Consider the following 13,081-nt stretch of genomic DNA (forward strand, 5'->3'; position numbering starts at 1 on the left):
ATTATTTTGAGGGATAAAGGTTGATAATTCCCAAATCTGACTAACATTAAATAGCAGATTAAAAGTTCTACAAAACACAAGACAGATAAATAAAAAAGAAACCAATCTTAATAAATTACAAACTCAATGTAGATAATCAAAGACAAGCAAAAAACCTTAAATTCCTTCCAAGGAAAGTTAATTTTTAATAGAAATAAAGAACCAAAAAATGCTGTATTTGCAGTGCTAAAATAACAAAAAGAATGGAAGGAGAGTCAACCAAGAAATCTATAAACAACAAATGTTATTTCAAAAATGAAGGTAAAATGGCCAAATATTTAGGCTGTCCAAACATTGGATTTGTTCAAGAAGAAAAATGATCAAGATTGGACATATAGTAAAGTAGTAAATAATTAAGAGCATAGAAAACTAATGTATGACAATGGAACAAACTATCACTGGAACAAGGAAGGCCTCTTTAATAAATGGTGCTTGAAAATTGGACTGCCACATGCAAAAGAATGAAACTAGACCACTCTCTCACACTATACAAGAAAGTCAATTCAAACAGATAAAAGACTTTGATGCAAGACTTGAAACCATAAACTACATGAAAGAAAAAACAGGTAAAACACTCCATGATGTAAATTTTAGAAACATCTTTGCAGACTCTTTTCCAGCAGCAAGAAAAACAAAGGAGAAAATAAACAACTGGGAATACATCAAACTAAAAACTTTCTGTACAGCAAAAGAGTAAATTAACAAAGAGACACTCTACTGGATAGGAGAAAATATTTGCACACCATTTATCTGATAGAGGACTGATACTGATGATCTATAAAGAGCTTACACAATTCAACAAAAACAAAACAACCCAATCAAAAAAAAAAAAAAAAAAGGCAGAACTAAATAGGCACATCTCCAATGAAGACATGCAGATGGCCAACAGGCATATGAAAAAATGGTGGTCACTAATCAGGGAGATGCAAATCAAAATCACAATGAGTTCCCACCTCACACCTGTGAGAATGGCATATGTGAAAATATTCCAGAAGCAAATGCTAGTGAAGGTGTGCAGTAAAAGGAACCCTCTGACACTGTTGGTCACAATGTAGACTGGTCCCTCCCTCCACTATGGGAAAGAAATGTAGAGAATCCTCAAAAGACTAAAAATTGGTTTACCATATGACCCAGCAATTCTGTTATAGGGCAACCCCAATATAAAATAAAATGGGTTGCCTGGCTGTGGGTCCTCACATGCGTGCTTAAAAGGGACTTATTAATACTCCACTACAGGTACACACAAAAGGTTAATAAAAGGTTTATTTGCAAGGGAAAGAGAAATGAGGAAATGTACAACTCAGGGAGAAAATACGGAAATAAAGTCTTTAATGTGTCCTACCCAATCCACTGACCTGGAAACCCAAAGGCACTCTCAGAGCTGGCTGAACGCTGTAAGCTGGCGGGGAGCCAAAATGGGGGACCCCTCCAAAGCCCATGTGTCTGGCTTTATACCACACCTGGCTGCTTAACCCCACTCTCAGGTCCCAGCCACCTTCCCTTTGATGGTGATGGGATTTGGAGTTCCCAGTGTCTTTTGGCTTTGGCCTGGGGTGGGGGTGGAGTCCACAAAGCCTGTATGGAATTAGCTTTAGGACATCCTTTTCCCCCTAACAATTCCACTTACAGGTATCTACAGAAAGAACACAAAACATTAATTTGGAAGAAAATCTGTTTAACTCTCTAAGTTGTTGACGCATATTTAATTAAAAAAAAAAACGGAAATTTAAAATAACAAAACAAGCAGACAAAAATATTATACATGACATACACTTAAAAACCTCAAGGGAATATGACATCATAAGGAGAGAACGGTCTAGAATCCAACCACATCTATCAGATAAGAGCTCAAGATTTCTATAATAAACTCAGAGAAATAAAACTCAGAAAGGCAAGTCAAAGTGATTCAAGAGAACTCACAAACTGATACAACAGAAAAGTTAATGAGTTTAGAAATAAAATTCACAGAGAGAGACATTAAAGCTTTAAATAAGAAAATAACAGATTCAGGATGTGAAAAACTCAATAAAAGAGATCAAGATTGGAATGAAACAGACACACAGATAAATAGAACAAAATTTAGAGCCCAGAAATAAAATCACACACATATGGACAAATAATTTTTGCAAAGGAGCCAAGAGCTTACAATGGAGCAAGGAGTTTCTTTAATGATATTAGGAAAACTGGACAGCCACATGCAAAAGAATGAAATTAGACCATCTTATATCATTCACAAAAAATAGTGCAAAATAGAACAAAGACTTGGATAGAAGACCTGAAACTATAAAATGTATAGAAGGTAACATGGGCAATATGCTCCTTAAGATTGGATTAACAATGTTCGGCACTCGGGCCTCCCCTGGTGGAGCAGCGGTTGAGCGCTGGGTTGCGAGGCTGCCCCGCAGCCTCTGCGGCGCCAGTTCGACCCCCAGCCTCTGGCGAGGTGAGGATCCCACAAAAAAAATGTTAGGCACCCAACTTCAAAGTCAAGTAAAAGTAAACAAATGAGACCACATTACACTGAAAAGTTTCTGCCTGGCAAACAAAATGTTCATCAAAACAAAAAGATATCCTACTGAATGGGAGCATATGTTTTCCCATCATACATGTTATAGGGTTCAGTATTTAATGTATAAAATACTCATAAAACTCAACATAAACCTAATTTTTAAATGGGCATAGGCTCTGTATGGACAGGTCTACAAAGATGTTAATGAGGTGGCCAAGAAGCACATGAAAAGATGTTTGTCCATTCTCATTATTAAGGAAATGGCAAAACAACAATGACTTATCTCACATCTGTGAGAATGGCTATTATCCAAAAGACAAGAAACAACAATTATTGGCGACGATATGGAGAGAAGGGAGCTCTTACACTCCATTGGAAGGAATCTAAATTAATGAAGTCATAAATGGAAGTAGTATGGAGATTCCTCAGAAATTAAAATTAGAAATGGGAGTTTCATGGAGCATTACTGGGGCTTTGAAATAATATACAATTGCAGAGGAGTAAACTACCCCTAAGACATATACTGTATTGAACATCAAATTTGCCTCAATAAATATAACTTAAAAATTAAAATAGAAATTTAATCAAGTTATGCCACTTCTGGCTATTTGCCCTCCAAGTATAAAAACACTAATTCAAAGACATAGATATATTCCCATATTTACTGCAGCATTATTTGTTTACATTAGGCAAGAACTAGAAACAACCTGAGAACCAATCAACTGTCGAATGGATAAAGATGCAGTATATATGCACAATGGTACATATTCAACTATAAAAACAAAAGTGGAATCCTGCCATTTGCAACAAGAATGGGACCTAGAGGGTACTATGCTTAGTGAAATAAACCAGATGGAGAAAGACAAACACCGTATGATTTCACTCACATAGAGAAAACACACAGATGAACTACATCAAACAAAAATAAGCTTTTGGATTGTAATTCCAATTAGTGGGCACCAGAAAGGAAGGGTTAGTAGGGTGGGTAAATCAACTGTAAGATGCATGATAGAATTTGGGTTTTAGTGGTGAACTTAATGTAGTATACATACACGTTGATTTCATTGTTGCCATGTTACTTCAGTTAAAAGAAATCCTTCTGAATTTTCTGTTTCTTAAAGAAAATTCCTTCCTTCCTTAACTACCTCCACTACCTCCCCACTATTGTTAGAACTTAGAAACCATTTGAGTCTTACATCAATGCAACAGAAAAAGATTCATCATTTGGTTATCATTAGTTACTCCATTGTGTATTCCTTAGTTTTGACTCTAATCCCTTTAAATTCACAATATGTTGCTTTCCTAGTTACATACTCAGGTTACTTAGTTTCATTATAGCTAGATTCCTCTAAAATAGTTTCTCAAACAGTCCCCATGAGATTTTTCAATCAGTAATTATTAATTACAGGAGATTTTTAACAGTAACTCAGGCCTCTATCCACTATATATGCAGTTATCACAACCCCTAAACACTGAGATTTAAAAACCAAAAATGTTTGCAGACATTGCCAGACTCCAGAGACTACAAAATGTTTCCCAGGTGAGAACCACTGTCCTTCCCAGGAAATCAAGCTATAATGATACAGAGGAAAAGAAGACATTTCTGACAAGCATGGTTTTAAGATGTTTTAAGATTTCCAGGAGGATCTTTATAACTAGATAATTTAGACAATTTTTCTTTATGAGAGGTAGGGACTGTAGCAATGTATCCATTTCAGGTCTGACCTCTGACCATCAGCTTCAGTCTACCTTACTCTTCTTTTGGAGATCGGCCCTTAATAATTTGAGTTTATTTTGAATCCCAGTCAGAATACCTATTTTCTGATCCAAAATGGCTAGTAACTGGGCAATCCAAAAATCGACATTATAGTTTACCCCAGCAGCTGTTCCCTTGATGTTGTTCCCTAAACACTGGCTGGCTTTCTTCCCTGAAGTGGTTGTGTCCCCCATAAATGGAGTGGATGATATTTCAATTTTAGTCTCTTCTTTCTCGTTCTGTATACAAGGTATTTCAATAAATTCATCCTTCTGAAGGGACATTTCTGAACTTTTGATGTCATTTTCTAATATCCTTGGCACCTCAGGTTCAACCAGACTGAGACAAAGATGGTGGGGCCTTACATCTAGAGCTAATTCTTTGACTCTATTTGCATATCTTAATGTGTTGAGGGTGTTTTCACAGGAGGCCATCCCTGGAGAGATAGTAGCAATCATGCATGTGGACGAGTTCTGGCCTATAAAGGAATCCCGGAGCACCTGTGTGAGTTTGCTGGTTCTAAAAGGGGTATGAGACTTGTTCTGACCCAATGCTCGGATGCATTCTTTCAGCGCCAGCAGACTCTTATTGATCTCTGCCCCTTCCAGCTGCCTTTTACGGTTGGCTTTGGCAGTATCTGCTCCCCTTTCATTCCCAGCTAAGTCAACCAGAGAAAACTTTCCATGCAATTTCCCTCCTGACTTTAGGATGATCTGGAACACGGCATGGCTCCTGGAAGAGTGGGCATTGACTGACGTCTGTCCAGAAGTCCTGCAGCTGTTCCCTTGTTCCACCAGGGTCAGCATATCTTCCATACAACACACCTCCTGCTCCTTCAACCCCACCACCTGCATTTGCTGATTGCCATCCTCAAGGACTTGCAGTTTCTTCTTCCAATTCAACAAATCATACACCTTCCCCCCATAGATCTCAAAGAATGTCCCATAGACTTTAAGGCCCAACTTTTCATAAGCAGAGGTTTGGAGCAAGAGGAACACATCCTGTGCCACCAGGGCGTAAATGCCTTTGGAACAATCTTGTTCATTTCCCGAAATGACTCCACCCATCGTATATGTTTTCCCACTACCTGTCTGCCCATAGGCAAAGCAGGTGGCCATGCCCTTGCGGAAGATGAACTCTACCAATGGCTGGGCCGTGAACTGATACACTAATTCATTGGAGGCTGTGTCATCGAAGGCATGGTCAAAACAGAAGGTCTGGTTCGCCAGGTAGCGAGTGAGATCCACCTTTTGCTTGGACTCATGTACCATGACCACCTTATCTGAGGGGATGGTGATGATGTCCACGTCCTTCATGGTGGTCTCTTGCTGATTGAGAGGCCTCTTCCTCACGCAGACACAGATTCGACGACCTTCTCGTGGCCCCAGGTCAGCCATCTTGCTGGTGTCCAGCTGCTTGCGGGACTCTTTGATCATACGCATGATCTCATAGTTGGGGTTTCCCGTACTGACATCGAGGGCACGCTGTGCTCGGATCTCCACCTGCAGCCGTCTGCGCTTCTCCCTCTGTGTTTGCAGTTTCTCAATTTCACGCAGGCAGGGAGACTTTTTCCTTCTCATCAGGCAAGGATTGCTGGGAACTCGCATAGCCAGGCTGTCCCCCGAGGGCGTTTCATTTTTCTGTGGGGTCTTTGCAATCCACCTTGGGGCCATACACTGGTCCCCTATCGCTGAAGAGCGTGCAAGAGGCAAAGAAGACAACAGTCTGGGTGGCGTGGGGTACTCAACAGTGGCCAGTGCTGGATTCAGCAGGAATATAGTCTCTAGATCTATCTTCTTACCTTTTTTGACTCCTTTTTCAAACCACTCTACTGTGACACAAGCCTGTTCTCTTTTGACCTCTGTGACTACAGCGAGTTGGATCCGCCCGTCGCTGCGTTGGATGGCTACACAGATGCCGGCTTGGATGTCTCCGGAGGGCAGTTTCAAGGGCTTCAAGGATGAGAGGCTCGGGGCGAGAGGGAGGTATAACTGGCTGGCCATGGTGAATGATGGAGGTGTCAGGGCTCGTTTCTGGGAGTCCGCGGGGTTGGAAAAGTAGGACCGGAGCCCAGGCCAGCCTGAAAGGCACCCAGAGCACTGAGCATGCTTGTGGTTTGACGGGCCTTTGTGAGCCAAGAGCACTAGGGCGTGGTCAGGAGCCTCTAGCATCACAAAGGGGCTGGGAGAAGAAGTGGCAGAGCGGAGGGAAGCAGAGGGCCTCTGAGTAAAAGGTGGAGGGAAAACATTGCGTTCATGGTGCTGGGTGCAGAGGCAGCTGGAATTGAGACATTCTTCTCTGCTACCGAGAACATAGCAACTAGAATGGGGAGTGTGGGTGTCTGTTCTTAGTTAGGCCTTTGTGTCTGACTAGAAACATCCTTTCTCCCCAGCAGTCCTGACTTGCATTTTCAAAACTAAGTGCTTTAGTTTGAGAAGGAATGAATTTTCCCTTACATTTCAGCCTTCCAGAGATCAGCAGAGACGAGTGAAGGCAGAAGCTGTTAGCTAATCATAGGTTTTGAAGGACAGGAGGGCAGAGAAACACCCTCAAACCTGCCATCATTCTTCAGCACCCACCCATTTTCAAAACCTGTTTTAACACAATTTTAGGTTTTGCAGCTTAACTTGTTCCTGTTTAATGGGTTTTCTCATCACAAATTCAGAATGATTTGAATACAGCAGGTTCTTGTGGTAATTTGCTAATAGGGAATTTCCTTTGGTGCAACATTTGGGTTGGCAAACACGATGTTTATCACATTTCAAGTGGCTCTGGCAGCTATAAAGTGAGTTTTGTTGCGCTGAAGTTAGTACTGTTTTTGAGATTATTTCAGTAATTACCTCTCCAAACTCTTTCAGTAATTACACTTCTGGCCTCATTATCCACAATTTGAAGAGAAAGGAGAGACATTTGGTGGAGATAATTCATCTTACACTCATCTATCCCCCAATCCTAAAGTGTGTGTCTTTTGGAAATTGCTAAGGGGCTGGAGACTGGGGAAGGATAGGAGATGGGGAAAGCAGCTAAGATAATCAGAAACAAAACTGTATTTTGACAAGACTGCAAATGGTTTTCTCTAGGATGGCTTGCTTGTTAAACAACAAAAAATGACATCAGCTGCCAGATTGGCCAAGGGGAGGATGAAGATCACGTGACACTGCATGTTTAGCTTTCAGTTCACCACGTTCTGCACTGTTTTGGACTAATAGTCTAGTAGTAACTGCACTGACAGCTCCAAAGTAGTATGAAGTAGCATGGTGTCTTCACAACCCTCCCTTAGAGCAAACAATATTACGGAAATAAATTCTTGTTACAGACTGACTTTTTTTTTTTTTTAAGATTTATTTATTTATTTATAGAAGCACTGGGTACAGTCAGAGGCGCAGGAGGGTGAGAGAATTCACCAGAGCCAGAGTGGGGAGTAGAACAGGTAGAGTGACGAAGTACACTGCTGAGGGGAGCAGCGGGCGGCAGGAGAGGTCTGTGTACCATGTGGGACCCTCGCTGGCAGCCGGGGATCGAACCGGCGCTGCAGAGGCTGCGGGCAGCTTCACAGCCCAGCGCTCAACCGCTGCACCACCGAGGAGGCCCCTGACTTCTTTTTAATGGAAAATTTCTACTACATTTAGTAAAGCTTAGGTTTTGGAAAAACAGGAGCATGTAGGGGTTACAGGATGGGTTATGAAAGGATGCAGGGCTCATTTCAGGGGGATGTTAATACCAGGAGAGAAATTACCTAGTTTTTATTTTAGGATTAATTTTGTTATTTACCAAATCATCAACATTTAAAAATCAGTGTTTTGTGTGTGTGTGTGTGTGTGTGTGTGTGTGTGTGTTTAAGTTTCAAGGGCATTGTGTAATTGTTCTAATCCCTTTGTTCTTTTACTTGATTACATTTCTTTTGTTATGATGTGATTAACTTTGTTTTTTATTTTTATTTTTTTAGACAACATTTGCTTCCCCCACCCCCTCAGATTGAGTCCCCGTAGAATTTCCTACCCCAAGGCACCCGTGCACCTTCACCACAGTCCCTTGTGCTCCTCTCTCCCTCCCTTTGATCCCTCTCCCTCCTCCTCCCCTGCAGTTTGCCTCTGATTTATAATTGTCTGATTACATTATATTTTTAAAGTCATTGCTGCTTTAGTTTTTATTTACTTTTTTTTTTTAAAAGCTGTTGTCTCTGAAAATTATGTAAAACTCTAGTTCTTGCTAATTAACCTTATTTTTACATCTAAGTCAGTAATTTTTATAGATAGATGACCAGGTCCATGATAGGAGTCCAAAAAAATGCATTTATATTGCTGTGCTACCTACTCATAAAGGTCTATTTAGCTAATTTTGTTTTTCTCCCCTTTCTTATATAGTTTGCTGGGGTATCTCACTTCCCATGGTTCTATTTTGAAAGACAGAGGTATTTCTATTTTGAAATACCTACATACTGTAGGTATTTAAATTATTTCATTTAGTAGCTTTGCAACAGGGTGGTCCCCAGGAAAGGGGGAGGTTCCCTGCCCCACCCAAGGGAGGGTGGAGCTGAGCAGGAAGAGGAGAAGCTGCAGAAGAGACTGGGGAAGGAAGGAAGCAGGATGGAGCCAGGAGACCTGGAGGAGGTGCATGGAGCCTAGAGACATGTAAAGAAACTGCGCTTATCTTTTGGTCGTGGACTGGGTGACACAGATGTGGGTGAGACCTGTGGGGAGGAGACAATGGCAGCTTTTATCTTGATGTTGATTTTGCTCTTTTCCTTCCGGGCTTGTCCGGTTGTTTGTGACCCTTTTCTGTGGGTCCCCACTGGAAGATGCTTTAGACTAGTAGCAGGCTTTGGGGCCTTGTTCTGGGCCAATCCCATTTGGATGGACTTTTACCCACGAGGGGACAGGTAACTCTGGATGCTTCATTTAGAAACTAGACTCTTTGCCTTACCTGTATTGTTTCCTAGTTTTATTAAAGTTCCTTCCCATTAAAGTCTCCTATGTTTTGTGTTGATGCGGCGGATGGCAGAACCCATGTAGAATAGGCAGGTTTGTGGGGTTTGGGCTGCCCCTCTCCCTGTCCTATAACAGCTTCACCACCTACCCACCCCTTAGCCAAGGCCTTCAACAGATATTTGTCTTCTCCCTCTACCTTAGCTCCTCCTTTAACCTGGCCATCACTTAATCTTCCAATCAATCAATGCCTTGTTTCTTTGGCCAAATTCATCTAGTGGTCAGGGACTCAGACTGTTTCTCACACTGCTACTAGATTTATTATAACGGGTAATTCCTTATTAATTTCCTGCTTACAAATATTTTAGTATCCCTCTATCATCCTAATTGACAAAGTACAATACAAATTCCATGTAGGCTCATGGTACACATGAATATCTCACCTACCTTTTCATCCTCCATCTTTAACACTGTCCACTTATTCTAAATTGGAGCCATATTGAAGAATGAGATCCTTCAAACACCGCACTTCCTTTTCTAAAATTTCTAATTTTAGCCCAGTGGTTCTCAATCTTAGGGTACATGAAATTCATCAGCAGAACTTGCTAAAACACACATTCCTAGCATGCACCTCAGAGATTCTTACCTAGTAAGAATGAGGTGGCACCAAGAATTTGCATGCCTTAACAAGTTCCCGAGTGAGGCTTGATGATGCTGGTTCTGGTATCACACACTTTGAGAATTATTGTTTTAGCCCTCTGACTATAATGGCCTGTCTCTCCCTCCTCATTGCCTTGGGCTTTTAATGCCTATCTCAAATATCACCACCTCTGGAAAACTGTATCCTAAGAAATAGTACCTTTTACTGGTTGTGTTGCTTGATTTATCAGCAGTGACTGTAAAACTCTTGTCATGGGTTAATATAACAAGAATCCACTTGTAGAGAGTCACTTGGCTGCTTCTACAGATCTGACAATCTGGAACTTCATTTGCAGCATAATGTGTTTGAACCTAATACAAAATTCAGAATTCAGACAGCATCTATGGAACCCACTCTTTTTTTTGGAACCCACTCTTTTTTTTTCTAGGTGTCAGATTTTATTAGGAGAAGCTGGGGGGGAGGGGGGAGGAGGAGAGGGGGGAGGAGGGAGGAGGAGGGGAGAGGGGGGAGGAGGGAGGGGAGAGGGAGAGGGGGAGGGGAGAGGGGGGAGGGGGGAGAGGGGGGAGAGAGGGGGGGGAGGAGGAGGGAGGGGAGTAGGAGAGGGAGGGGAGGAGGAGGGGGAGGGGAGGAGGAGGGGGAGGAGGAGGGGGAGGAGGGGGGGAGGGGGAGGGGAGGGGGAGGAGGAGGGGAGGGGGAGGAGGGGGGGAGGGGAGGAGGGGGGAGGGGAGGAGGGGGAGGGGAGGGGGGAGGGGAGGGGGGAGGGGGGGGGAGGGGAGGGGGAGGAGGGGAGGGGGAGGAGGGGAGGGGGGAGGCCGGAGGGAGGGGGGGGGGAGGAGGAGGGGAGGGGGGCGGGGAGGAGGAGGGAGGAGAGAGGAGGAGAAGAGGGAGGAGGAGGAGGAAGAGGGAGGAGGAGGAAGAGGGAGGAGGAGGAAGAGGGAGGAGGAGAGGGAGGAGGAGGAGGAGGGAGTGAGGGAGGAGGAGGAGGAGGAGGGAGGAGGAGGGAGGAGGAGGGAGGAGGGGAGGAGGAGGGAGGAGGAGGGAGGAGGAGGGAGGAGGAGGAGGAGGAGGGAGGAGGCAATCTGAAGCACAGAGCATAGCGGAGCAGCAGGCACAGAGAGAAGAGACCTTCTGCTGCACCACATGCAGCTCTAGCTCCATGCCCCCTTGCGGGGGCTAACTCCCACGCGCCGTGGGGGTAGCTCCCTGGCCGGGGCTTGAACTCAGGCCACAGCAGTGAGAGCGCTGAGACTAACCCCCTAGGCCATCCTGGAGGCCCCACCAAGGGCTTACTTAAAAGGAGCCTTTAACCTTTATTAGGAGGCTTCAGGAGAACTACTGACAGCTGCTCCTCCAGCAAGTCAGAAGAGACTACGGCTGCCCTTCCCTTCCCTCAGTGATCATCACTGTCTCCTCCTCAGGCCCGTGGGCGCTGAGGGAAGATGGCTTTCAGCGGCACCTCCATGTCTTCATCGGTGACAAGAGGGGAACCCACTCATTATTGATGGAATTTATTCTGAGAAACAGTCCATCTAAGAAACACCAGAACACTCTAGTAATGAGATAAATATAGCAATGTCCAAAGAGTGGAGAGGGACTGCAAGTTGTCTTCTAGATGAGCAGCTTCTCCAGATTAGAGAAGCCTCAATATGATATTTTTGACTGAAGATGACCAAGCAGTAAGTATATACAACATGCTGATAATATGCCAATGCCAGTGCCAACAGAATCTGACCCTCAAGGAACTTACCATTTACACAGTTTATTCTCTGTTCCCACTAAGAACCCCATGCTATGACAAACAACTGATGTAATACCTTAACTTCAAATCCCCTTTTCCCAAAAGTCTAACAGATATCCGGCGCAGCTTTATCACAACCTAAGAGTCTTGAGAAAAGGAAGGCAAATGCTTTATTCCTACTTATATCCCTAGTATCTGGGATATGAACTTACTAGGTTTCCTAGGCCTACAGAAACTAGCATAATAGGTGGATGTTTCAGAGAAAGAGAGGTTTCAGGTTAAAAGTAATGAAGGTTTGGGCCTCTCCGGTGGCGCAGTGGTTCAGCGCTGGGTTGCGAAGCTGCCCGCAGCCTCTGCAGCGCTGGTTCGATCCCCTGCCGCCTGGTGAGTGTCCCACATGGCGCGCAGATCTCTCCTGCTGCCCGCTGCTCCCCTCAGCAGTGTACCTCATCAGTCTGCCTGCTCTGCTCCCCGCTCTGACTCTGGTGAATTCTCTCACCCTCCCATGCTTCTGACTGTACCCAGTGCTTGTATAAATAAATAAATCTTAAAAAAAAAAAAAAGTAATGAAGGTTTGTAGTTGCCTGTTGATTTTGATTTTTACTTTATTATAGTTACTTTTTTTTCCTGATCCCCTATTTGGATCCTCGGGGGAGAAGGGAGTAGGATCAAAATAGGGGTGAGAAGAGCACAAGGGACCATGGTAATAGTTCACAGGTGAATGGGTGGTGGGACTTTCACGGGGACTATAACCGAGATGAAAATGCATACATAGTACAAAATTGAAAAATGATGTAAAATATATATTAATTTAAAAAAAAGCAATGAAGGACGTTATTCAATCACATATGCATTCAACACACCTTAATGACTATCTCCTAATGTCAAGGTCTGAACTGAAACCAAATAGACATGAAATAATAAAACAATGTAGATTCCCCTCACGGAGTTTACATCATTTTTGGAGACATGAGCACACATGCACACACATGTGCATAAGTGTGCCTTATACTCACAGATATATGAATACCATGCTAATAACTATCGCTGTCTAAGGGTCAGAGTTCTAGTGTATGTATGTATGAATGTATGTATGTATATGTGTATCTATGTATCTATCTATCAATCTATCTATCTTTATTAATGATGTGCCATTATTCTACATGCTTGTTTGTTTTTTCACAATGTAGGATTTTTCCTGTCAAATGTGGTCACCTTAGATTTCCCACCACCAAAGCACCCATAGTCCTCTGTTTTAGCAAAGGACTAAAATACAACTTGTTAGGAAAGATAGTGCAAACTATATTTAAATTCAAGATCCAGGAGTTGGACCAGATTTGTATTCCCAGATACACAACAGAATCTTTGGAGAAGCTTTTACAAAGGACAGAGTGCCTGGCTCTGCCTAGACTTGCTGACTCAATCTCTGGTGTCCAGAGGCCGGGAATCTATA

At 43.2% G+C, this 13,081-nt stretch overlaps 1 protein-coding gene across 1 annotated transcript; it reads right to left on the minus strand.

Annotated features, from left to right (window-relative positions):
- Nucleotides 1-4,140: 4,140 nt before the first annotated feature.
- On the minus strand, nt 4,141-6,496 carry KIF2B (kinesin family member 2B). Its single transcript, XM_037492668.1, has one exon. It carries the CDS (start codon nt 6,473-6,475, stop codon nt 4,289-4,291), a length of 2,187 nt encoding a protein of 728 aa, XP_037348565.1. The 5' UTR covers nt 6,476-6,496; the 3' UTR covers nt 4,141-4,288.
- Between the last annotated feature and the right edge of the window lie 6,585 nt (nt 6,497-13,081).

The sequence above is a fragment of the Talpa occidentalis genome, unplaced genomic scaffold, assembly GCF_014898055.3.
Source record: "Talpa occidentalis isolate TD23 unplaced genomic scaffold, MPIMG_talOcc4v2.1 talOcc4.7, whole genome shotgun sequence".
Lineage (NCBI taxonomy): Eukaryota > Metazoa > Chordata > Mammalia > Eulipotyphla > Talpidae > Talpa > Talpa occidentalis.

Bases quoted from the DNA above. Each gene is read 5' to 3' on its own strand.
- KIF2B (XM_037492668.1), bottom strand. From the start codon at position 6,475: ATGCTAGAGGCTCCTGACCACGCCCTAGTGCTCTTGGCTCACAAAGGC.